Source organism: Aegilops tauschii, chromosome 4 (genome assembly GCF_002575655.3).
Source record: "Aegilops tauschii subsp. strangulata cultivar AL8/78 chromosome 4, Aet v6.0, whole genome shotgun sequence".
Classification (NCBI taxonomy): Eukaryota; Viridiplantae; Streptophyta; class Magnoliopsida; order Poales; family Poaceae; genus Aegilops; species Aegilops tauschii.
The window spans coordinates 386072175-386097816 of record NC_053038.3 but is presented as its reverse complement, the minus strand read 5'-3'; the positions used below and the strand labels follow the sequence as shown (position 1 = coordinate 386097816).

Below are 25642 nucleotides of genomic sequence, written 5' to 3'. Positions count from 1 at the left end.
ACGCATTTCATGATGAAATTGAATGAATTGTGCATACGTTGTTGCTCAACTGTGCATATGATGATGAACATATGATATAATTGTAAAAAAAACTCAGTCGAGCTACCCGCCATGATCCTCCAGAGTGATGAATCTGTACCTCACTAGACATCAGCGGGCGTGGACGAGTCTCGGCGGTGAAGGGGCCCGTCCTTGGCCCGTTTAGGTATCAGGGTCGTCGAACGCCGCGTCCTTTGGTGGTGACTGTGGAGGTGGCGGTGGTGAGCCGAGGACGTCGACGACCCTGGGCAGCAAGCTACGCCATTGGCGGCAAGAAGCGGCCACAACAATGGCGGTGGGGGAGTCGATGGATGAGGCGGGGTGGGGGCGTCGATGGATGCTGCCGCGGCAGCTAGGGCAGGTGGCGAAGTGGCCGGAAGCCGGGCGGCGGCGGCGAGGATGAGAAGGCCGGGGAGGGCGAACACAGTTGGGTGGGAATGATCTGTGTGCCACCGACCGACAAGCCAGGGGAGGACGTCCCGACGCCGTGTCCCCACGGACGCAAATCCAACCCAAATTTGGGCTGAAAATGGGTCCAGGCGAACAACAAAAACAGACATCCATCTATTTGCATCGACGCATTGGGACGTGTTTTTTGTTCGCACGTATCCAAACGGACGTGGACGGACTAAATGCATCGGCCCCTTGAGTTGCCCTAAGGTGTCCTCTTCTCCACTAACCTCAACTCGATTTTCACTGTTGGGGCATCTCCAATGCTAGTCCCTAAACAGACACTGCAAATGTCATTTTTTTCCGTCCGAACATGAGGCGGGAGGGAGCCATCCAATTCTTAATCACATAAAAATCTCTATTTGTCCGTTGGGAGAAGAGTAAGGGGACAGGGGATCATGCATGCGGTGGATGTGTATGTGATGTGCGGTTGGAAGGAGAGAGAGAAAATATAGGAGGAGTACGTGAGTTTTTTTCCTTTGTCAAGTGGATGTCTGGACACTTATAATCTCTCTCCCTCAAATAGGTTTTGATTTACGGAAAAAAGATATTTGGGCGGTCACGTTATAAATGTTAACAAAAATTGCGAACCAACATGTGGTTGAATGGTTAGATGGATTGTGGTATCCGCAGTCCACCAGGGTTCAAATTCCGGTGCTCGCATTTATCCTGGATTTATTTCAGGAATTCCGACGATACGCGTTTAGTGGGAGGAGATGTTCCCGTTGACTACGAGACGCCTACAGTGATTTCGTAAAATCTCAAGATGATATGTCGACTCAGTCTCTCGGAGGTGCTTATAAAGGTGGTGTCTGTGTGCGCGTTCATAAGAGTGAGTGTATGCGTGTATATATGAGTGCTTGCGTCTGTACTGCATTGAAAAAATAACAAAAATTGTATGTGCACCACAATCGGAATATATGCCGGAGTTTTGAGGGTCTCATCGGAGATGGCCTTAGGCAACTACGTCGAGCCTTCAAAGAACCTCGGTGACCGGTGTTGGGTGTGATCCGCTGTCCGCCGAAGATTCTGTCAAATTCGCCGAAGAAAGCAACGATGGGAGTGGAGACTCGCTGAGGCGATCAGAGAACGTGCGTGATCAGGGCCTCGAGAAACCAAGTTACAGCGCGTCCTATACGATTGACACCGCGCATGTAACGCAACAGAGCCTTTGCTCGCCGTGACCACTGACCAGCACACTGTTAGGAGCGCCCACTCCCAGCAATTTCCTACGCAGCAGTACAGGCTAGACAAAGAACACGTGAGCACTGAATTATGTGCATGACCCCGCGCCGTGCCCAAGCCATCGTCCCTACGAACCTCTCTGAATTATTATTACTAGCAAAAGGGCCCGTGTGTTGCACCGGGTGAACGAAATCACATGCCCCTAACCCAATAAGAATCAATCTTAGAAATAGTCATGTAATAAGAGTCAATCGGTACACCCACCAAAGCTTCTGATCATGGTGTTTTAAACATAGTGGTACACTTAATTCAGAAGCCGCAACAACTATCAAGAAGGCAACCATCTCGTATGAGGTCTTCCACTGTGTTACAGGTGTCAAATTGTCTAAAAGGTTGCCACCTCACAACCGATGCCAAATGAAAAAGTTATTATACCGGCTTCACATCATATGGCACCGCCCAGTCTAAAAGAAGGAACCCAGGTTTAGATAAAACGCTATATAAAATCATCACTGGAGCATCTGGAGCGAGTTCTTCGTCCGCCGAAAATTCCCTTTGTTCTCCAAAACAATTCTTTCTGTGGCTGAAACCACCACCCCATCATATTTTTATGTTTAGTTTAGCACACATAGTTTAGTAGTACAACAAAGAGAAAAGCACAAATGTATTTAGAACTGAAAGTAAATATAAAAAGCATGACCATACTGTTGGAGATTATTAATCCAAGTCATATAGAAAATAGAAGTGTTGAAGCAGACTGTACACAAAGTTGCAAACCCATCCGGATGAAGTAGTCTATAAGTAGTTACGGATTGTAACGAGCTGACGTTAAAACTGAAACCAGAGCAGACACACAATTTCTCTCTAAAAAGAAAAAAAATATGATTATTATAGCCGACTACATGACTTTATAAAAAGAGAAGTGAAAAGAAAATCAAGTTACAGGTGAATAAATTACAACTACAGATTTAACAGTACCTGCGCTGCGTGTAAGGTCAAATTGATTCAATTGATACTAACATTCAGCATTTCTTATGAAAATGTCTAACACTTATAGCCCGAAAGCTGAAAAATTCTTTGCATATTGTTTTATTTTCTGGCGCTTATACATGTATGGGTGGGTGCCTTAGTTCAGGATTTAACTAAGTAAACATCTTAATGTTGAAACTTTTGGTGAAATCTTATCACAAAGAGGAATACTTATGCAAATTTCATCAGTGTAAAGTGCCTTACTGCTGACCTTTCCGCTATGATTGCAAGAATCAATTTGCCACCAAAAAGAAAACCCCAGAGGCATATGTATTTAGACGATGCTGATGTGCACTGTATAATGGTAGAATAAAAATCATCTCAAAATTAGGTTCAACAATACATTAATTAGGTTTCTTTTAGGAGCAATTACCTACTCACGTCCATGTTCACAGTAGTGGAAAAAAGGAATATAATTTCTACGAAAGCAAACTACTATGCTTCCTGTACTAACCTTGGGCATTGCTCGAATGTTTTAGCGTCTGCTTATTATTCTTAGTTGCAAAATGCAACCAAAAGTGCAGTATTTAGAAGCAACGGGCGTAACTTGCAACAAAAATAACTATCTGTATAGTAAATGGCCTAGTTCACTAATCAGGTAGAAACTGTTCAGGCAGGTTGTCCTTGAAGTTCTCCATGTCGTGAGCATAACTTCATTGGTTGAAAAAACTGATGGTACACTTAAAATTAACAACCAACACTATGCTAGTATAAAAAAACAGTAAGTCTATCTGTTTCACACCAATGTTTCTTCCAACGAAGGATCACTCCATTGCTATACCAAACTGAGGCTCTTTCTCTTTGCTCTACAGAATAACGAAAAGGGCTCTACGCCCCGCTTTATAAATAAAGCATCACACCACACAATCTTCCAAGGATGCTATACAGAATAAAGCATTACCTTACGAACAATTTTAGAGGAGGACACTGACCAACAAATATTGCAGTTAAAAATTTCAAGTTGTGACCTCTGGCACTCCCCGGCTTGGTTGTGATGGTTGTGCACAAGAGAAGACCAAATTACCTGTAGTAGATCGGACAGATCATGTGAAATATTTTCTTCTTTCTCGAGCCAGAGTGGTTTCGGGGGGCTGGTTTTAAGCTTTCCAATACTCCTTTTATCTCCTCTTTGTACTACACACACATGAATCAAGAAATCAAAATCAATTGAAATTGGAGGAAGCAATGATATTGGTATGTAAAATAATGACAGTTTATGTGCCTTAGATTGAAAAACAACATAAAGCCTTGAGTAGCCCATATGTTCGAATATTATGGAAAGAGGCACCCTCATGCTTGCATTACCTCATAGTGTTGTTTTTATACTCATTCAGAAAGTTGGCTGGAATAACTGTCCAAAAAGATCCAAATTTCTCCTGAAACATAATGGAAACACTGCTGGCACCCTGATCTTTACTGGAAAAAAAATTCTGAAACAACATTTTAATAGGGTCACCTCCATCATTTCCTAACGGATATATGGGCAGCTCATCCGCTTAAAATGTATAGGAATTCTAGAGAACAAAGCAAGTATCTATACCTGAAGGTGTGTATGAAACTAAGAAATTCTTCAAGTTCGTGTATTTGGAGATGGTTGTTGGTATGTTAGACTGTCAGGCCATCCAAGTTCATCAGCTTCAGAACCCCCTTTTAAGTCACATCTGCAAGTGTTGGATGCCATGATGAAAGAGTGACATTCCATGGAACATGCCAGCGGAAAATTGTGTTGGACGGTGCTCGTCAAAGATGACGACGAAGCAGCGACGCCGCCGACCCTCGATCATCTTCTTGCATAGTCACGAACAACCATGACTCTGCCCATGATGAATAATTGTTTTTTGACGTGAAGTCAACAATGAAAAGTTGGGACTGCAGGAACCATGCTGAATCCATTTTCAAGTGTCTTCTATAATATACAGGCACCAATTTAGCTGCAAAGTTCTCAAATAGACATTTACAAGAAACATGGTAAAAATATTATTAATATATCAAGCTGAAAACATAACTTCATATGGAATAGAAAGTTTCCGGAAAATACTGATCCATTGACTATTTGTTGAATGTGCACTAAATCATAATGCATATTCAAGTGTTGATAAAATACAATATTCAAGTGTAGATAACGTCAGTACATATTTTGATTTACTGAGAGCTTAAGGCAAGTGGCATTCTTTTAAAACTAAAAATACTAATACCATGCCATTTTAGATGCAGTAGTTTTATGCATCAGTACCAACACTCCAGAACAAAACAAAACGCAATCTGTTTTAGAAACAAAACTACAGAACACCCCAGGTAGTAAAATAAGTTGGCTAAGTAAATGTGAAATAAATAAGTAAATGAGAAATAAAAAGACAACAATTTTCGACATACTTGACATCGACAGCACTACGAAATGTCACCTCACTGTCACCATTGTCTATTGTCTTACTGGAACCGTCGAGCTCGGAGCATAGACGGATGGGGACGTCGACCGGGGAGACTCACGGTGGCCGTTGGGACCATGCTGGTGGCGGCGGCGCATCCCGTAACTCTAGAGAGGGACGGGGTATCGAGAGCGAGCGAGACGGGATTTTGGAATTAGGCATCGACGACATTAATAGATGGCTTCTAAATATCATGATAGAGACGGAGATAGAGATAATTGAGAAAGAGGCGTCCCCAGTAGCTAGCTCAACCAATGTCGAACCCTGTCGTCGCTTGTCGATGCCTCAAACACCTGCAACATGCAGCAGAAAAATCTGAGAAGGAAGCGCAGTGTTGGCTACCGTCGCCGGGGGGGGGGGAGGGTGGGATGCAACAGAGCACGGATCAATTAACATACCAAAAAATGAGCTCAAACAGTAGCAAGTTGGTGAGCACGGGAGGCACATGGACCTCAAACAGTACCATTTTTTTTCATCTTTCAGTAGCAGCTCCCTAATTCAAGATTGAACAATTCAACTAACAACTGCAGTTCAGTCAGGCATCAATTCAACTTACAAATTTATGGTTAACCTTGCTGTTCAATTCAAGGAACAATCAACACATAACAGTATAAACAAAATTGACCTCAAACAGTAGCCAATTGAGCCCAAACAGCCTGTAAATCCTAACCAAGAGCAATGCCTCAGTGGCCACGAACAAGAGCAGAGTGAGGAGGGGGCGAAATCACCTGAAGACAGAAAGGAGGAAGCTCCATGGGTGTTGCGTCCCGAGCTGCAGCAAGGCAAGGTCGACCCCTCCTTCCTCAAACATCCAATCCTTGCCCTACACATCTACCATGGAGTATCAAACCAGATATTAGAGAGAGGAAGGGGGGGGGGGGGGGGGGGGGGGGGTTGAGATAGGGGAGGGGATGAACTCACCCCATGGCCACCGGGAGGAGGAGCATCATCCTAGAGAAGGAGCTGCGTGTGGGGGCGTGGTGGGCGTCGGAGAGGAGCGGCCAGAGGCGCCGGAGCCATGCCAGTATGGAGGCGCCCGAAACCCTAGCCATGGTGAGGGGGCCTCGCCGCCGCCGCCCCCATGCGTCTCCTGGACTTGGGAGGGGAGGAAGGTTGCCGGGGAGGTCGAGGCTCGAGGGAGAGGGAGGAGTTGGAGAGATGGAGACCGCTGCTCCCGGCGTGGAATTTGGCCGCGGACTCCACGAGGAAGGCGGCGGCGCCGCCGGCAGGGGTGCGCCCGCTCGTGCCTGGGGAGGATGAAGGGGATCTTGCGTGCGGATGATGAAGGGTGATGCGTTTTTTGAAGGACCGCGGGGTGAATATACAAAACTATAGGGAGTTTAATGCAAAATCGAAACGTTTTTCCAGATTCACTAAAATAGGGACTGCGGGTTCAGTTATCAAAAACTACACGGGTTTTTCTGTAAAAACTCCACGACGGTCAATCCGTTCTTCATTATTGGAGAAAGACTTGCAAAGCAAGCTGGCCATGTTTAGCTAGGTGTAAACCTCCAGTTCTAACATCAAACGAGAATCGCATGGAGACCTTGAAAACGATTGGGTCGGTTGTGGGGAGCGTGTGAGCACCTGATTAGCACCAACAACCTGGTGCCATTATTTGCCATCGACCTGAATTATATGTACCTATAATGGTCCTGTTGCCATGGTCGATAGCCGTGCTGATGCCTTCGTAATGCCGCGGTTTGGCCCTGGTTTATTAAAGCTGTGACTCGTGCGAAACGAGCCGGATGGTTGGGTGCACACTCAACCTGCACTGTACTCCAACCGTTTTTTCGAAACGGAGGCAAAAATTTTGCCTCATCGATTAATTAAGAAGAAGAGAATTGTCCAGTTAATTTAAGAAAAACTGGGCGAAAACCTACACAAATAGAGCACGGATTAACTACTCGCACGGCAAGAAATCCCCCAACCGCACAGTCGGCCCTTGCCAAACTCTCCGAATGCACAACATCCACAAACCCTGACACTACTACTACGCCAAGTCAATCCCAACAAGAACACCACGACACAAGACACCATGCACCTCCCAATCCAAGAGGACAAGCCGAGAGACCGAAGATCATCCATAAAGCAACCAGAGACGCCTTGCCTATGACACCACTCTTGTCTTTGCCCATTTTCTTTTGTTTGCCCCTTATTGGCGTTCCCGTCAGGAGGCAAGCAATCGACCTGCCCAAACCAGGTCTAGCAACCTCCACGCTAGCGAGCAAGTCACAAAGTTCCTTCGCAAACAGAGCATTTGAATTTGGAGTTGGAGTAGGTGCCAACACACTTGGCTCAATGGCCATGCCACTCACAGTCATCACCTGCTCGATGGTTGCATATGAGGGAAGGGCAACAACATCTGAAACTCCGCGCTCGATGACTAACGCCTGACGCCCAATGGACTTGGGCGAGCGAGAGATCGCACCGTCCAAATCACTACTCTCCTCAGCATCAACTATCTGGCTCGACTCCAGGAGTGATGTTGGTGGCAAAGCCACACTCGAGATCTCGGGAGGGTCTACCTGCAGTTGCTCGACGCACAAAGGCAAAACCGGGCTCCCACACAACTCCGAAGCTCGGGCATGATCTGTGACACCGGAGTCACAATCACATCATTGTCAAGTCCCTCAGAGGCTAATGGCGGTGAGCTGGCCCTAGCACGAGGGGAGAAACGACCATGGAGCTCGTCTCCCTTCTCAGCGTCGAAGTTGCCATCGGGCACAACCAAAGGGCGCAACACAGGCGGCGCCAGGGAGAGCCCGCCCAGTGCAGCCTCAGCTCGCTCCATGAAGCTCTTCATCCGCAACATCCAACCTTTCATAGAATCAACGACATCACGCAGAGGCTGGACCGTTTTCTCAAGTTGAAAGGAAGCCATACCAAGGAGCTCAGAGCGCAGCAGCTCGGCCTACCTCTCCAAAGTGGGCCGCATCGAGATATCCGTCGGGGCCATTGAGCCAGCAGGAGCAGAAACGATCGATGCCCAAGAATCACAACAAAATGTCTTCGGGAGGGGTGGGGCTTCTTTCTGGACCTTGTATGGAGATGGAGCTTGTTGGTGCTTGACGGGGAGGCGGGGCAGTGGCGACACAGTAGCTCTTCCCAAGGAGCTAAGGGGATGCCAGGCATTGCGGCACTCACGCGATCGATGACCGTTCTCAAGGCATCGATAACATCTAAAAGGATCTCGACAATCCGCTGCACAGTGTCCAGGAAAGAGACATCTGCAACATCTACCATGAAGCCAAGCGGGGACGGGACGGGGAGCCAAAGCAGGGGCTTGTGACGCCTGGAGTTGCACATCGCGCCGCGGGAGCACCTTCTGCCAACCTCCGCATGTATCCGCATCACACGCCACGTCCTGCCGAGCAGCCGAAATCGAGGATTTGGTAGCCGGCGGTGGCGTCTGTGGGGCTAGCTCATTATCATCGTCGTCGTCTTCTTCACCGTCAGTAAAGGAGCTCCACAAAACAGGTAGCTCTGAGTCAAGACCCGTCGCAGTATGGTAGAAGCCGAGGACAGCGCCGTTTCCACAGGAGCCGTGGACAGCGCTTCAGCAGCAGGAGTTGTGGCTGTGGGTGGCGCTTCAGCAGCAGGGGTTGTGGGCGGCGCTTCAGCAGCACCAGCCGGGGGTGTCGGCGAGGCTTCCACAAGAGTCAAGTAGGACGTAGCAGCACCGGCAGGAGTCGGGGATGGCGCGCCCACAGTAGCAGTCGAGGTTGATGGTGCATCGCTGACAGAAGCAGCGTCAGCAGAGGCAGGGGACGAGAGACACCCAAGCGGCGGAGGCGGTGAGGACCCGGCCTGGGGAAGCCCCGAGCTATGCACCGTCGGAAATGCAGCCACAACCAGCCTCGGAGGCAGCCCAACGCGGGACAAATGGCCACCAGCGGCCGGGGCAGCCTTGCGGGAGGCCAGGGCAACCGCGGCCAGCACTGCGGCGGAGGTGGCTGACCCTGACGGAGCAGCCGGCATCGTGGATGCAGGCGCTGGCAGCTTGCTCGGTGACGGCGGGACGACGCTCAGCCTGAAGCCTGCGGGCAGCAACGTGCCAGCCGGGACGCAGGGCGGCGGTGGGGAGGCCGCCGCCGGCGAGGGCCTTGGGGAGCGCTCGGCGGACTGAGCTCCCTCCATGGCCGATGCCGCGGACGCTGGCTTGGAGCACGGTCGTGGAGGCATGGCGTCAGATGGAGCAAAGCTTCGCAGGAGAGAGAGAGGAGGTGGAGGGGATCCCGGATCCAGTCTCAGCTGAAGCATGGGAGGCCGGAGGCGGTAGATCGGGCGGCGCCGCCGCGAGCGCGAGAGCCTCTCATGTCCCTGTTTCGCGGTGGCTTTTCACTCCAACTGTTTCATCGTAAAGTCGAATGGGATAGACTTGCCACATGGACGCGGCTTGCCTGCGGCCTAGGCGTGCGACCATCAGTGCGACGCAGCCATCGCACGGCTGTGCGTGAGCCCCCTCCCGCTGCGGATTTTCTCTCAAAAAAATAGAATACAGATCCTAATACTGATTGCCGTCTGTATGGATACATCCCTTATCCACATCCCTTTCCTTGGTCGGAACTCAAGCTCAGCTCAAGCTTTCCATGTCCTCTGCTGCTCCTGCTCCTCGAGCCTCCAAGCACTTCCTGCCCATTGACCGGATCTCGTCGCGCTGCCGTGCAGCTTCTACTCGGGCGTGCGCACTCACGCATCTCACCCCATCCCGGTTCCCGGGTGGCCGCCGCCCGCGTGCGCCTGCTGAATCAGCATCCCGGCTCGGCTGGCCGCCGCCGTGGTCCGCCTACTAAATCAGCATCCCCGGCTCGGCTGGCCTCCGTCGTGGTCCGCCTGCTCGACCTAGTCGCACAGCAGTTCGGTGGGGACGGGATCCTCCGCGGCGCCGTCCTCGCTGGTCTGAGATGCGGAGCCTAGCGGGAGCATGTGGGACGACCACGCAAGAGGTTGGCGTGTCCTTGGCGGGTGCTCGGGCTTGTGGAGGAGGGGCCGAGTATCGAGGGGAAGGACGTTGAGAATCAACATCAACGCCATCAATTTGGTAGTCAGAGAGGAAGAACAAAGGGACTGCAGCTCATACATGCAGTATTATCTCCGCATACACACAGGTAATTTCCTCTTCTTCTTGTGCCATTCAGTCTCACGCGTGTTAAATTCAGAGAAGGAGAGCTATTAGCAATTCCATTACTCTGCTTTCATTCAGTTAAGATGCATGTTAAATTCAGAGAAGGGAGAGCTAGTAGCAATTCCAGTACTTTGCTTTCATCCAGTTAAATTAAGATTCCTTACATGCTAAATTCGGACTGATTGTCAATTTGTTTTCTCCTCGCTCTATGCCTCTAAGCATGACATTTAGATAGATGGTTCAGTTACATATATTATGCATAATTGAAATGGATCATTGGGATCCCGGTCATCTTAACTTAAAATGAGAGAAGGATAGGTTAGAGGCTCATATGAGCACGATGCTTGTGGAAAATTGTTCATAGCTAATTCTATGAATTAGTACACAATTAAAAAAAATGTGAACTAGTATATTTGATTGGGGACGCTTAGTAGCATTCAGTTGATGGTACATACAAGTTCTAACAAAAATTATTTGCAACTTTGAAGTCAAAACACACATGAGATAAACTTCGCGACAACAAAATAGATCATGTTGGCTTCGGTTGATTGAGGAAGGCTTGGTTTTGTCCTGTCGTCATACTAGAGGTAGAGGTTCCAATGGTCCTTTGCACTGAGGGATTCTGCGTCGAGTGTTGCTGCTGTAAATAGGTAGACATGTGATCTGTCAGATGACCCTGGGGAGAAAGGTAGCAATTTCAGTTTCATTGAAGTTGAGAAATTGGAAAACTTGGAAGTATGGAATGTTATACCACTGGAGTATAGTGTGGGTCTTGGGTCTGTGGTGGCATCAGGATGGTGTGACCAACTGATGGCTGCATTGTAGCATTTACAATAGATGTCGCTTTCGGTTGAAGAAGGAAGCCTTGATTTCCTCCTGTCATCGAACTATAGTTAGAGGCTCCAATGGCTTCTATCAGGCAGGGATTTAGAGCAGAGTTCTTCTGTTGTAAAAAGGTGTACTTGTGGTTTGTCGGATGACTCTGTGCACAACGTAGGAACTTTCAGTTTAAATGAAGTTTAAAAAGGTGGAAAACTCGAAAGGGTGGAATGTTATACCACTAGAGTATTGTGTGGTGCTTGGGTTTGTGGTTGCATCGGAAAGCTCGGACCAGTTGATGGTTGCATTCTAGCATTTAGGATAGGTGTTGGTTGAGCAGAGTTATGCTGTTGTATATAGGTGGACATGTGGTTTGTCGGATGACCCTGTGCACAAAGTAGCAACTATCAGTTTCGGTGAAGTTTAAAACTGGAAAACTCAAAAGGGTGGAATGTTGTACCACTGGAGTGTTGTGTGGTGCTTGGGTTTGTGGTTGCATGGGGAAGCTCGGACCAGTTGATGGCTGCATTGTAGCATTTTGGATAGGTGTTGGCTGAGCAGAGTTCTGCTGTTGTAAATAGGTGGACATGTGGTCTGTCGGATGACCCTGTGCACAAAGTAGCAAAGTTCAGTTTCAATGAAGTTTAAAAGAATCGTAAACTTGAAAGAGTGGACTGCTTCTACCACTGTTGTGTTGTATGGTTGGAATGCCGCCAACAGTTGTTGGGTATGCGGTGGCATCGGGATGGTATTATCAATTGATGGTTGCATTGAAGCATTTAGGATAGTGTTGTAGTGTAATTGATATGCACCCATTTGGCTACCGAAAAATTCCGAAGGACCCTGTTGAAAATGATAGAGAAAGGTCAATACAATTGAGTGTTTTACAAGAAAAAGCAACAGCGTTATACCATTGAGAGTCCATGAGGTTGTAGTTGTATAATATCTTTTTTGTTCTTTCTATTCTTTGAAGTTGGTTTCTCCAAAGGGGCCTATCAAAAATGATATGAAAGGTCAATAATGTTGAAGGTTTTATAAGACACAAAGCAATGAAGTATAATACCTTTGAGGTGCCATGAGGCTCTAGTTGTACAATATCATCTGTGTTCCTTTTCTTCTTTGAAGTTGCTTTCTCAAATCCACCAACGGGCCTTTTTGATCCTTTGATAGTCTTCTCCTTGACCTTCATACCTTTTGGCTTTGCAAGCCCATCATTGTGTTTTGAAATTCTGCTACAGGGGATGTTCACTCCTGCTGCCACTGTAATGGTAAATATCAGTCTTTGTTCGTCAATAGTCTAGGAAATTATTATTAGTATAATATGCACCTTCTTTAGTACACGAGTCTCCCAAATCTGGATCAGCTCTAATCTTCAAGCATTTATCCACATCTTGTGCTAATTGCTCTGCAAATTTAGCAGCCTTGTTGTATGAGTCTTCTGACTCAGCGGCACGAGCAGCTATTTTCAAGAACATTCTGCACAGTTCCTTGTAGCGATTGGACATTCTTGCTTTTAGGTTCTCATGCGGGTTGCATTTGCTTGTTATATCTAGAACTTTGGCATCAATTGTCCATCTTTTCAATATATATTTTCCGGGGATATGCTTGATATTATTAATATCAAGTACCTTTAAGCAATGAGAGCAAGGGATTCCAGAAAACTCAAACCTTTTGCAGCTGCAACTAACCTTTTCTTCTTTTGGAATGAATCTAACAACATGCTCCGTTGTGTGCCATGAAATTTTACTACATAAATCTTTAACTCTGTGTCACTTTCATCACAAAGCAATGTGTCGTAGTTCAGAGTCCGAAGCACTTGATCTTGAAATATCTTGAATATTGCTGGAGCATATGTAGCTGCAGCTTGTGTTAGCATATAGCTTGATTCAGCCTTCAACTTTGGAGTAGTTTGTGTTGCTTTAAAGTCGTACTTCACCTCTTCACATCTTTTATCTGAAACTAGCCGTTCAAAATGCTCAAAGAAAGTAAGCATGTCATATTTAACACTAATGTACCTCTTTAGTTCATTGTTCATGCTTTCACTTCGTTGGGTAGTGCTCATGTGGGCAGAGAACGTATTTTTACCATATACTAGTGCCCACTGTTCTTTCTTCTCAAATAGCCTTTGCAACCATGCATTGTCACCTAGTTCATACTTGTCAATCATTTTATTCCATGCACTTACAAATTCATCTTCCTCTTCTATATCATATATACAATGTTGAAAATCAACATTGAATTTCTTATATTCATCAACAACTCCAGCGAGATGCTTGCAAGCATTTTGATTCATATGCCACACACAAATTCTATGGTGAGAATGAGGGAACACTTTACGGATTGCCTTTGCCATTGCTGCATTTTCATCGGTGAGAATTGTACGTGGATGTTTCCCAGACATAACTTTTAGGAAAGTTCTGAAAAGCCAAGCAAAACTTGCAGCAGTTTCATCATAGAAAAGTGCGGCGCCAAAGACAACAGTTTTTTGATGATTATTCACCCCAACAATCAAACCAAATGGGCGTCCATCATCTTGTTTCCTGTATGTGGTGTCAAAGCATATAACATCGCCGAATAATGCGTAGTCTGATACCATTTTCGAGTCATCTCATCTTCATCAACTTGAATTGAATAGAAGAAGTTGACATCTTCTGAGACCTTCTTCTCCATGTACTCTAATACTCCCCCTGTGTCACCATTCTTTGCTTTTATTGTTCTCTTTGAGTACAAACAAATTTTCAAATCATCACGTATAAAGCCAAGGTTTTCACTTCCACATGCTTCCTTGGCCATCAAATCGAATGTTGCTTTATTTGAAATGCCTGCTGACTTTGCAACCTCAGCATTTGCTATATGTGCTTCTGTTACTTCTCTCTGGGATCTCAAGTACTGGGCCATGATTCCATGAGCAAGAGTGTGGTTATGTGATGCCTCGAATTCATACACACAATAAAAACCATTTTTAAGCCTTATCTTCATACGAGCATTACAACCACATCGCGTTTCAGGCCTACTGTAACTGAATGTGTCCTCTCTTTTATCTTCTTGCTGGTGGCCTGTGAGTTGTAGTGATTATCTTAGAGCATAAATAAGAGGTTAGAATCAAAACAAATTAGAAATGACATTTACCTTGACGAGAGCATGTAAATGTGCGTTGCTGCAATACAGAAGAGTTCTTCACTTTATGGCCACTACTTCTTCTGATGCTGAAACCGATAGTTTCAGCATACTTGTTATAAAATAAATAAGCTTCCTCTTCAGACAAAAATGTCATGCCAAGCTTTGGTACCCTTTCATCACTGTGATCTGCCGTGGTTTGTTGCGAATCCTGTATCAATTAGGATTCAATTTAGTTAATCCACAGACATGGCAAATGGCAATCATATTTTCCTACCACAAGTTTTGATCAACCGATTCATGAATCATATTTATCCGTCTTGCAATCATATTTGTCTTGGGAAACATGCAGTGCATTGAGGGATCAATACTGTAGTAGTCTTAAGGTTTAGAGGAGAAATCAAGATGGACTCTGCAATCCTTGTTCTATTTTATACGGTTTGTGCAAGAACGTCTTCTCATCCAATTAAATGTGAAATCGGGGTACTGTACATGCTCCTACTTTGTTTTTCCAAATGCAACAGAACTAACTTCTTGTCGTTGTTTCACATCTGCAGATTGTGGTCACTAGTCATGGTTTCCTGTACAAGTTCTAAAACGGTACAGTAGGAGAATTTGCCGGTGATTCATCATGAAGAACAGAGTGCGATTTCTTACTTTTGGTGACTGAGAATCATCTGGAGCATCCTGGTTCCCCGGACCACTTCTTGGAGAAGCCACCAGGGACGTGAGACTCGAAGAAGACATCAGGGACGGGATTCCTTGGCTGCCCAATTTAAGAGGAGAATTTACCTGTGCTTCCCTGGTCAAGCCGCCATTGATTGTTCTGCCGAGGTTGTAGGTCTCTCTCGCCTTTAGGAGTATATTTTGGCGCGCTTTTCTGCATATGCGGATCTGTTTCGCGGGCATTTTATGGATATGTTTCACAAGCGATGAGTTTTTTTTTACTTGATTTTTGTTTAGTCTTAATGATGCGAGAGTATTAGGGAACGAAATAGGTATCACGGGACGTCCGGTATCATGATCTGTATTCTGTTTCTTTTTTCGAGAGAAAATCCGCAGCGGGAGGGAGCTCACGCACAGCCGTGCAATGGCTGCGTCGCACCGATGGTCGCACGCCAAGGCCGCAGGCAAGCCGCGTCCTTGCCACATGGGTCTCAATATCCCTTGGCATGTACAGCGATGAAAATCGCTCCGTAACGACTAACGACAGGTGTGTGCAACCAGCGGTTTTTCCATCAAGGATCTGTTCAAGTTTCCCCGTAATTCTAGGGCCTATACAGACAACTAACTAGATAAGGGCATGTACGTGTCCAGTCAGCCGTCTGTAGCACACGTCACATAGGATTTTTGTCTAGCTGGAGCGGAGAGAACGAGGAGATAGAAGAAAGGCGTCTGCAATTCAGCCGACAGTCGGTAGCCTAGAAAATTCGCTAGTTATCGACGGCCTCTTTGCCGTTGTATGCCCGGGCGTCTGTAGTTTCCGTTTCCGAGCCGAACCGTTCAATCCCGCCTCTCCACAAATCCAATCCAGGGAACACGTTTTGCCTTTCTACGTCGCCACCTACTCCGACGAGACTTGCACGCTTGGGGGCCGCCGGACTGCCGGGATCGATGGATAGACGCCTCACGTGGCGAATGAATGTGCTGCGGCGACCAAAATAATCGATCAAGGGGATCGCTAGCTAGATAGGCTTCCTACGAATTGATTAGATTCACGTACGTGTATACGTGCTCCTCGATCTGCAGCGACGTCGGCGGTGCGGCTATGCAGAACTGCGATTGCACAACACACACCTTCCTAGGATGCATCAGGATGGACTGCCGAGCAGACGCCGTGGTCAAGCTCTTCACGTTCTGGAAGGAGGTGGATAACTGGAATAAATTTCACCAATTCTCGTAATTTTAGAGGTCTATAGACAGCAAAAAGAGACTGTCCATTGTAGAGGGCGTTTTTACTAAGGGCTGTAGATGACGTGGATGGTTGTTATAGACAGTAGGTGTCTAAACTAATGTACATGCCCTAATGCATTGTATAAGATGTCTGTACCGCGGGACAAGCAAAGAGACTTGGACTCCCATGTCGCTCTCGCGGGCGGCTCGGGAGAAACCCCAGCCGACGCCGACAGCCACCCTCGCCTCCCCCTCCTCCTCCCGCCGCCGCCGGAGGGCGTCCCTGGGCAAAGCCCTCGGCGCCGGCGGCGGCGGGGACGGCTCTCCCTCCTCTTCTCCAGGCGTGGCGGCGCGGGACGCTGGCCGGCGACGGGGACTCGCGGGCGGGCGCGGGTGGTCGGGGGCGCGCACCGGCAATGGTCGCGCAATGCGCCGGCGCGAGCGGCGCGGAGGCGTGGGCAGCTGGATCTCCAAGGATCCGACGCCGCTCTGCCCAGGGGAGCTCCAGATCCAGCTCCCTTCGGACGGCGGCCCGTTTCCCTTGGCCGGCGGTCCCCGCGGCCGCGACTGGGGGCTGGTGGCGTAGGCGGGTGTGGTGGTCAGCACAGCGTGGTGGAGCAGGCCGTGGCAGTGACCCTGGTGACTGCCATGCCTGGTCTGGGTGCCTCTCTTCGCCCAGATCTGGACCCCTCTGGGGCGGTGGCTCCCACGGCTGGTGCACTCCATGGTTGCGGCTGGGGGGTCGGTGGTGGCTGCTGTCGGCGGGGTAGGTGTGTGGTGGTGTGGTGTTGTGGCCGGCGGTAAGGGGCTGGGTGCAGGTGGCAGCCGAGACAGAACCAACTCTGTCTATGCAGGTGCTCGAGGTGAGCGGCTGTGTTTGCGGATGACTCTTGCTGGACCAAGCGGGGACGCTCGCCGTGGACTGGCAGGAGAGGGGAAGGTCTAGCGCTGCCGGACTCGGGGGCCGGCGTTTGCGGAGTCGGCCGGGCTGGGATGCTTCGGGCGAAAGCCTATTGTCGACCTCGTCGGCAACGATGATGACGACGTCTCCTGGCGCCGTGTCCCTTCGTGAAGGCATCATTGGGGAGCTACCGTTGCCGGCTATTTCTTTGTGCTTCGGGCGAAAGTCTCAGATCCTTCTCTGAATCGGACGACGACGACATCTTCAATGTTGTTTCCCCCTTGGGGGCGTCGTTTCAGGAGCCAGGGATCCGTGGTTGGTCGTCTGATGTCTGGGCTGGAGTGTTGGTTCAGGTTGCTGGTTTGTAGGGCGGTGGCGGTGGAGGTGCTCTGTGGCGGCGACCAGTACCTTGGTCATCCTATGCTGATGGTTGACCTCTCTTTTTGGGGCTTGTGGCGGTGGTGAGGTCTCGGTGTTCGGCACCCTTCGATGGCTTTTGAGGTTTGGTGGCCTGCGGAGTGCTATGGTTCTCTCTATTTGTGATGGTGGCCGTGGTGTGGCTCAGAGGAGGTGTAGGGCTATCTCGGCAGAAAATTGCCCTTCGGCACGGTCTGTGGCTTTCTCTGCCGCGATGTTCCTAGGCAGCAGGATGCTCTTCGATGGTGGCTACGATCTCCTAGCTCTTCAAGGTGCAGAGATCGCATGGTAGCAGGCAACTTCTTCTCCACGTCTTCTCGGTGGCGGATGTCCTTTTGACGGATCCAACAAAGCTAGTTCCTGCTCTTCTCGGTCCACCGGTGGTGATGGATGCTAAGTTCTTGGTGTTGGCTGCTTGTCGTAGCTCTCCTCTGGTTCTTTTTCTGTTGTTCCTTATTCCATCTTCTATTCTGTTGTTCTTGGTTCCTTCTCCTATATGTCGGGTGATATCTGTTGTAACCGTCGTGTTGTATCTCAATCTTATCTATAATGAAAATGGTTCAGGCTGGCGTAAGCCTGCCGTAGCACCGTCAAAAAGATGTCTGTACCGCAGACTAAATCTGACATGGATCGAGGCTATAGACTGAAGCCGTCTAAACTGTTGCACGTGCCCTAAGTTACCTCCTGATGCATGGAGGTAGTTTCTGCAATCGTGGCTTCATGTCAAGGAGTGGGTCGGTTGTAAGCTGTGGTGTGGTTGGACGTATTCGCATGTGAACGTGGTACTCCTAGGCTGGTCGTTAGACAAATCTATAAATCGATGGATATTATTTAAATTCATTAATATTTTGTAATTCTTGAACATTTCTAAAATTCAAAGAACTTCTTTTGAAATCCAAGAACCTTTTCTAAATTCATGAACATTTTTAATTCCGGAAGTATTTTTGAATTTTGGGAACATTTTCTGAAATTCGTGAACATTTTCTAAATTTACAAATATTTTTAAAATTCATCATTCTTTTCGTTCATTTTTCTCCAATTCATATTTATTATATTTTACAATGTTAAAAAAGTGAACATTTTAAAATTCATGATTCATTTAGTTCATTTTTTCAAATTCATAAACATTTTCTTATCTTGTCCAATGTTTAAGAAATTGAAGATATTTTATTTTTTTTCAAAACATTTTAAACTTTCTCTCTACTTCTTTTTAGTTTGCCTTTCTATTTTTTTCTTTCACTTCTCTGGATGGGGCAAGACCAAATAGTGCGACCTACTAGCCAGCTGAAGCGAGCATCATGGGGCATGCTGAATAAGACCTCCCACGTGTGTGGGTTATTTCGATGCTGAGGGAGGGGTGATCTAGTTTTTTGCTTTGTGCATTTGTGAGGGGGTGGTGCCAGCTTGTTGGTTCTTCGTCGAACGATCAGGTCACCAGTTTCGTCGTCGGACTCCTCGGGGAGTGGATTCATGATGGAAGACCAACGTTGTGCTGGCACTTGTGAGAGCTAGAACAGAAATACTAGGCGCTGGAGAGCCAAGCCAACATGAGCATATGTTCAAGAGTCGTCGTAGCTAGGCCTTGTGGCAATAAATCTAACACTACTAGGGATAAGCCTAGTAGTGGCGCGGGTAGAACGCTAGTAGTAGTGCGGGTCCCGTGCTACTACTAGCGCGCCACAACTAACTTGCTAGTGGTAGCGTGGGGTACGACCCCACACACTGTTACTTACGTTAGTAGCAGCGTGGGGTTTGACCCGCGCTACTACTAACTTGCTGCAACGTCGTACTTAACCCGTGCCACTACTAAATATGTGTATTTCTTTTGCGTATTTATACTATACTTTTACAATAATTATACAGATTTTTATACAGTCCAATATATACATACATCATTGATACAACAATGTCTCATCATCATCATAGTGATATAACAATGTCTTATCATCATCGTAATTGTATAACAATCATTATCGTAGTGATATAACAACTCATCATCATCATAATGATATAACAATGTATCATCATCATAAGTTAACCAATAGCTAATTGTTATCATCGTAGGTAAATAACTTTCGAGCACATAGTAGTCATTACCCTAGATCATGCAAGTACTAGGACCTACTCCTCTCTCTTAGGGATAATGGAATAAACCAGAAAAACCCCTCCATCTCCATGACGGATCACAGAGATCCACCAGTCTCCAATTTGTGATTTGCGCTCATTCACTATTTGCCTCCATCCTTCAATTTTGAGGTATCCATCTGGTTGGCATTCATTCGAGTATCTATAATTGAAACTAGTCTTCAAAGGGAAAATAATTGTCATCTCACCTTCAACATCCACCAGCGCAGGCACAACAATATTTGGGAGCTTTTGTTGAAGAACATAATAGTAACATAGATAGCAATGTAGTTAACTTAAGAAGAATGTATGAAAAAGATGGACTAGTGACACGATAGTAAAAATCTTACCATGATATTTCTATGAATGTTCGCATCGCTCAACTTGTTGACCAGTGGCACGTATCCTGTAGTATTTCAGCTAGCTCCATAAATGCTCTTAAACGATAGAACATCATTAACAAAGGAGATAAGATAATTCTTCTCCTTCCAAGTTAGCTCTGAGCCAGCACAAGGATGATAGAAAATAAGTTGTCAATATAATTAAACAAGTTAAGTTAACACACGGATCACTATTCAGCACGGGTTAACTTTCGGTCTGTCGAGTCTCCCTTAAGCAACTCTCAATCTTTGGTGGTGTATATTTTGACCGTCGATGATGATCGCTTCCGCTTCTTCTCTGGGTGCATTATCAAGGTCTAGCACAAATAGAAGAGGGGGGAGCGACCCCCACAACAACAGTCGGAATTCTTCCTTCAAGAACATCAATCTATCACACAGGGAGCCCTATCAGACTGAAAGTCAACCCTAAGTGTCGTGGAATTGTCACGGCAGATGTCCTAGTGTGAGGACTTAGTCGTGGAGCCATCGCAACGAAGTTAGCTTAAAGGGGTTAAACAGGACAAAGGACACAAGGAGTTTATACTGGTTCAGCCCCTTGCGGTGAAGGTAAAGGCCTAATCCAGTTTGAGGTGGTATTGCTAGAGTTTCGATGACCAGGGAGCGAATACGCTTAACCTGGCTCTCGATCTGTTGTTTCTTGTCCCTAAGCCGCCGCCGGGTCATCCCTTTATATACACAGGTTGACGCCCCGCGGTTCACAGAATCCCGGCCGGCTCATAAACGTGCCCGGCTCGGTATCTATTCTTCCTATCTTACAATACAAGTCATACGCCTATGGCGGTTTACGTCTGTGGGCCCTAACCTGCCTCTAGGCTTTGGGCCTTCTTATTAAGTCTCCTTCATAAGTCGCCATCTTCTATGTCTTCATGGGCTTCAATACTGGTAATCATCATGAGTATAATCCGGCCCCTCCTGGGCGGTTTATACTCAACAGTTATATCCCCAACATTAGGCCCCAAGTTGATTTGAACTTGTTCACATCAATCTTCAACACTTACAAAAAGCCCTCCTTCATTACCTTCGCGAAACTTATAACTTGCCATGACGTCATCTTCTGGAATCATGATAACCCGCCGTGATGTCACCTGCCATTAACTTTACACAGATCCGTTTTTTGACCTCCTCGATTCTCGCGCTTGCCACTTATCCATTCGCCTTATAAATAGGACCGGGGGTCCCTTCCACTCCCCCCCCGTGCCTCTTCGTCTCATCGTCTTCCTTGCGACGCCCTAGCGCTCGAGCTCAGCCGCCGCCGTCAAGCTTCACCTCTGCTTCGACGTTGGCCGCTGCATCAACCTGTTCGAACCAGACTCTAATCGCGCGCCTCCGCCATTCAACAGCCTCTGTAAGTTCTTCCTCCTCCCCTCCGCAGGTCTGACTAGGGTTCACACGAGCTCATGGAGGTTCGGCGCTGTTCTTCGCCTGTTCTTCACCGTAGCATAAATGACGGATTCAAATTTGATATATTCCTGTGCGGTAGTAACAATAGCCCTTCTTTTTCCATCAGATCATCTCTTTTATGTAGAAAACCCAATCTGGAACTTCATAAACTGTTCAAGTACTAATATTTAGGTCTGAATATATTTTCTTTTTCTGACACGCGGTAGATCCGAAATTGCGATATCCATCTGTGGAAACTGTTTTTCATCACTTAGTCATTTTCCAACTTCAGATCTATACTTTCAATATCTGTGTAGGCAATTTAACTCAGAAAATAATAACCCGCCAGGTACCATTAGCCCGCTCTTAAACCGCCAATTACTCATTTCTGCAACTTGATAGCGCCAATCTTCGGTTTAGCCTTTTTGCATGCTTCACCACTTTCTGCTTTTTAACCTTTAACGGATTAACCATGAATCTTAAACTGGCATAAACCTTTCTTCCAGGTTATTGAACAAATGGCCAAATCCTTTTATTCCTGCAACTGGGTTCAATCCCGGGTTACAGAAGAAAGACTGAACGGGTGTGTTCTTACTGGCGCTTTAGCCAAAAAGGAAGTCATCCACTGGAGAGTCCCTGGTTCTGAATGTCCTCCTGAGCCCAAGGAAGGAGAAGTGATCGTTTTTGTTGACCATCTGAGTCGAGGATTTAGCCCTCCCGGATCAAAAAATATCTGTGACGTGCTTCATTTCCTGCAACTCCACCCTCAAGATATTGGACCTAACTCTGTATCCAACATTTGCAACTTTCAAGTGTTCTGTGAAGCTTATCTGCAAGAAGAGCCCACGGTTGAATTGTTCAAAGACTTCTACTACTTAAACCGCCGCACATAATTTGTGGACGGGCCCAACACTAAACTTGGCGGGGTATCCATCCCAAAGAGGAAAGTGACAGCTTCCCTCATGCCAACCATCATAGCCATCCCAAAGACTGGAATCAAACTTGGTTCTATTGCCGAGATACATCTCTAGTTGGTGAGAATCCTCTGTCGGGTTATCGTGCTCACCGGCTTAGCAGTACACATCCACTCCCCCAAAGACTCAGCGCAAAGGAACGAGCCAAATATGCGCCACAACTCTCAAAGCTCAGAGCCTTTGTGGCAAACGGTTTAACAGGCGTTGATTTCGTCCATTGCTGGGTGTCCTGGAGTATTTTACCCTTAAGCCGTTGCCCCGGTTTAATGTGTGAATATACAGGGGACTTGAAAGATCCTCAACGCCACATTGACATTCAGCTGACTGACGCTGAAGTTACTGAAGCTGTCAAGAAAATGCTGGATATACCGGTGGCCGAGTGCAGCAAAACAGGACTTAGTCCCTTCTGTGCTACAAATAAACCGCCAGCTGTAAGAATTGCTCAACTCCTGCTTACTCCATATTCTTAATACTCCCTTATGATCTTTTCAACCTTTAACAGGGTGATGATCCATTCTGGAAAAAGAAGCTGCAGGATAAACCGGCCAAAACAGCTCGCCCCAAGACCAAGGTCCACAAGAATCCTGCCAAGAAGAAAACCGCCGAATCCACCGATTTAAACATTGACGATGATGATGATAATCATGAGTCAGAGGTAGAACTTGATTCACTTGGCTCCTTTTTCATACATCTCATTGACAATGGTTATTATCAGGATGACGCTGAGGCTAGCCATGTTGGTGACGTAGAGGTAATTATTCTTTCCTCCGGCTCAGATCCTCTGCCAACACAGAAAACCCATCAAGCATGCCGGAAATTAAGATTTTCTCACCCTCTAGCTCACTTGGATCCAAACTTTCTTTTGAAGAAACAGAAACATGAAGCTCGCCGCACAACCCGGCATAGTGGCAACGTGATCACCTCTGCCGGTTTACCAAACACTCCACTTCGCAAACGTCGTCCGGAGGTCTTACATATTTTTGACATACTTTACCCCAGGGCAGGTTATTTTCGACAACCTCTTAACCCGTCTGATTCAAATTATCAGGGGACTTCTCATTCTTCCTCTGGCGAGTCAACAGGAACACAAATTCCAACCCTCAAAACGGTTCCTGGGTGAGCATATTAATTGACCCTTCATATCTTATACTTGATCTTTATACTGACCTGATGTACACTTGTTATTTTCAGGACCAAAGCCAGAGCGAGTAAAAAGGCTAAAGTGAATAATCTGGCTGATGACCCTATTCCATCTGAACCGGAAAGGACCCCTGAACCATCTAATCCAAATGTTGAAAACATTCCTGATGACCCGCCACCGCAAGATCACGAAACTAAAGTTGAACATATGGAAGTTGATCCAATGATTCAGTCTAATAAACCGCGAAGCCCAACTAAAGTTGTAGATGACAAAGCTGACGACGTTGTGGTTACTGGCTTTGGTTACACATCCCCTGGCAACCCCATTGCTCTGTCAAAACACAGTGCCAAAGAAGAAATCTCTGTTGTTGACAAGGGCAAGTGGAAAGCGACTTGGAAAGCTATGCCCACCTCAGCGCCCAAGATATCCATTCTGGGTTTTTAAACCGTTTGTACGCAAGCCGTGACTATGAAGCCGGTTTAGTGAACATGATGAAGGAGCGGCATGAGGTAACTGTTGTTTATCCTGCACAAATATTCTTCCCTTAGCCGCCAAAATTATTGGACATGATAGAATGTTCTGTAAATTTCCAAAAGTCATATAGATCAATTCCCGTAGCCCCCAAGGGCCGGTTTATACTGTCAATATGAACCGGGACTTGTAGAATAACAACTCTTCAATTTTGCGTGTGTAGCCCCCAAGGGCCGGTTTATACTTTCACGGTAAACCGGAACTTGAGTATAATAACTCATCAAGTTCACCCGTGTAGCCCCCAAGGGCCGACTTAACAAATGTGTTAAGTTGGGACTAATTATGTTGTAAGGCTCAAAAAATGCTTGTTTAGAACCTTGATAAACCGGTTGTCCACCAAGCTGACCAGTGGAAGAAAAAATCCATAGTTCTAACTGGAGCAAACATGCATTAGCCCCCAAGTGCCAAGAATAATACTTGCATTGAGCTTGGGACTTGTAATTTTTTTGAGAAGAAGCAATAGACATTAGCCCCCAAGTGCCAAGTATATTACTTGTTATGTGCTTGGGACTTCGAATATGCACTGTCAACTCATAAATTGCATGTCTCTTGCAGGCTGAGCTTGTCAAGAAGGAATCCCAAATCGCTGACCTTCAAGAAAATATCATATCTCAACAAGCAGAAACTTCCAAGGCCAAGGATGAACTGACCAGTGCCATCGCAGCAATGGAAAAACTGAAAGAGAGCTTCAAAAACGAGCGGGCAAGTTGGGATGTAGAAAAGACAACTATGTTAAAGAGGGCTGAGGACGCTAAGGCAACCCTTAATCCGGTGGCAGAGGAGCTGACTGGCTTGAAACAACAAATAAATGCCATGACTGCTACCTTTTTGGTAAATAGCTTCTTCGTAATCTTTAAACATGTATTATCCAATAAACTGCCGATTTACCGGTGTTTGTGATGATGCAGGATCTCGCATTCTCATCTTGGCTCGGATATGCGGGAAAAACTGAAGGCTGCCTATACACTTATAGAGCAACTATATACCGGCGCACAAAGGATCATCTGCACAGCTTCCCATAACAATCCGGCCCCAACTTTGATCAAGGAAACATTGGAAAGGCTGTCGATGATGCCTGCCCGGTTCGAAGAACTAAAGAGATCAGCTGCAAGGGCATGTGCTCTTACCGCACTAACTCAGGACAAAGCATGGATACCTGATCTTGATCCGGCTGATGTGGGAAACGGCTATCCGAGCATAAAAGAGGATGGGTCAGACTTTGATAACGATGACCTCAGAGCCTTGACGAGGGAAGTGCGCCCATTGGCTAGCAAATTGGCTGAAGAGACCGATCTTTCACATTATCAGTCGATTTATGATGCCAACAACAAGAGAGTTAATGCGCCAACCTATGATGCTCCAAATCTTATCCCTCCAATCCGTAAGCATACCTATGCCCCTGATGTTGATCCATCCACACTTATAAGTGATGAAGCTGTATTCAAAGCCTTAACTGGGATCGATTGGACAACCATTGACTTCCAGCCACTGGGTAGAGAAGAGGAAGATGAGCCGGCGCTGGATGATCCTTCACCTTCAAGTCAGCCCGGACAAGATTCATAAACCGGTGGCCGGTTTATTATCTGCTTTCTGCAAGACTTGTTGAAAAACAATTATTCTGTTGGGCACCGAACACCTTGTAATAGGCTAGCTTAAACTCTTGATCTACTATGCCATCGTGCATATT

General features: G+C 46.8%; 1 protein-coding gene and 3 long non-coding RNA genes across 7 annotated transcripts; 1 reads left to right on the top strand and 3 right to left on the bottom strand.

Annotated features, from left to right (window-relative positions):
* Nucleotides 1-1897: 1897 nt before the first annotated feature.
* On the bottom strand, nucleotides 1898-6419 carry LOC109757087 (uncharacterized). Of its 4 annotated transcripts, none has more exons than XR_012182282.1 (7): nucleotides 6051-6378; nucleotides 5858-5960; nucleotides 5077-5422; nucleotides 4244-4634; nucleotides 4009-4133; nucleotides 3728-3837; nucleotides 1898-2257 (listed from the first exon to the last, which is right to left on the bottom strand). It is a non-coding gene; the product is annotated as an uncharacterized lncRNA (long non-coding RNA). The 4 variants fall into 4 exon arrangements; XR_012182284.1 differs by having other exon boundaries at nucleotides 4009-4079; XR_012182283.1 differs by lacking the exons at nucleotides 5077-5422; nucleotides 5858-5960; nucleotides 6051-6378 and adding an exon at nucleotides 2915-2997 and having other exon boundaries at nucleotides 4244-4777.
* A 630-nt stretch (nucleotides 6420-7049) lies between these two features.
* Nucleotides 7050-8169, bottom strand: LOC123493780 (uncharacterized). The gene is made up of 2 exons (XR_012182281.1): nucleotides 8048-8169; nucleotides 7050-7949 (listed from the first exon to the last, which is right to left on the bottom strand). It is a non-coding gene; the product is annotated as an uncharacterized lncRNA (long non-coding RNA).
* Nucleotides 8170-9988: 1819 nt separating this feature from the next.
* LOC141021336 (uncharacterized) lies at nucleotides 9989-15139 on the top strand. Its single transcript, XR_012182280.1, has 2 exons — nucleotides 9989-10240; nucleotides 14751-15139. It is a non-coding gene; the product is annotated as an uncharacterized lncRNA (long non-coding RNA).
* On the bottom strand, nucleotides 10839-13974 carry LOC120963034 (protein FAR1-RELATED SEQUENCE 5-like). The gene is made up of 6 exons (XM_073497288.1): nucleotides 13670-13974; nucleotides 12827-13616; nucleotides 12404-12704; nucleotides 12140-12336; nucleotides 11590-11683; nucleotides 10839-10933 (listed from the first exon to the last, which is right to left on the bottom strand). Exons 1-6 carry the CDS (start codon nucleotides 13972-13974, stop codon nucleotides 10839-10841), a joined length of 1782 nt encoding a protein of 593 aa, XP_073353389.1.
* Nucleotides 15140-25642: the final 10503 nt, after the last annotated feature.

Bases quoted from the DNA above. Each gene is read 5' to 3' on its own strand.
- LOC120963034 (XM_073497288.1), bottom strand. From the start codon at position 13,974: ATGGCCCAGTACTTGAGATCCCAGAGAGAAGTAACAGAAGCACATATA. The intron at 12,337-12,403 runs GTGCATATTATA...TTACCATTACAG, and splicing joins AGACTCGTGTACTAAAGAAG to TGGCAGCAGGAGTGAACATC. The intron at 11,684-12,139 runs GTATTATACTTC...CTTTGTGCACAG, and splicing joins AGCCTCATGGCACCTCAAAG to GGTCATCCGACAGACCACAT.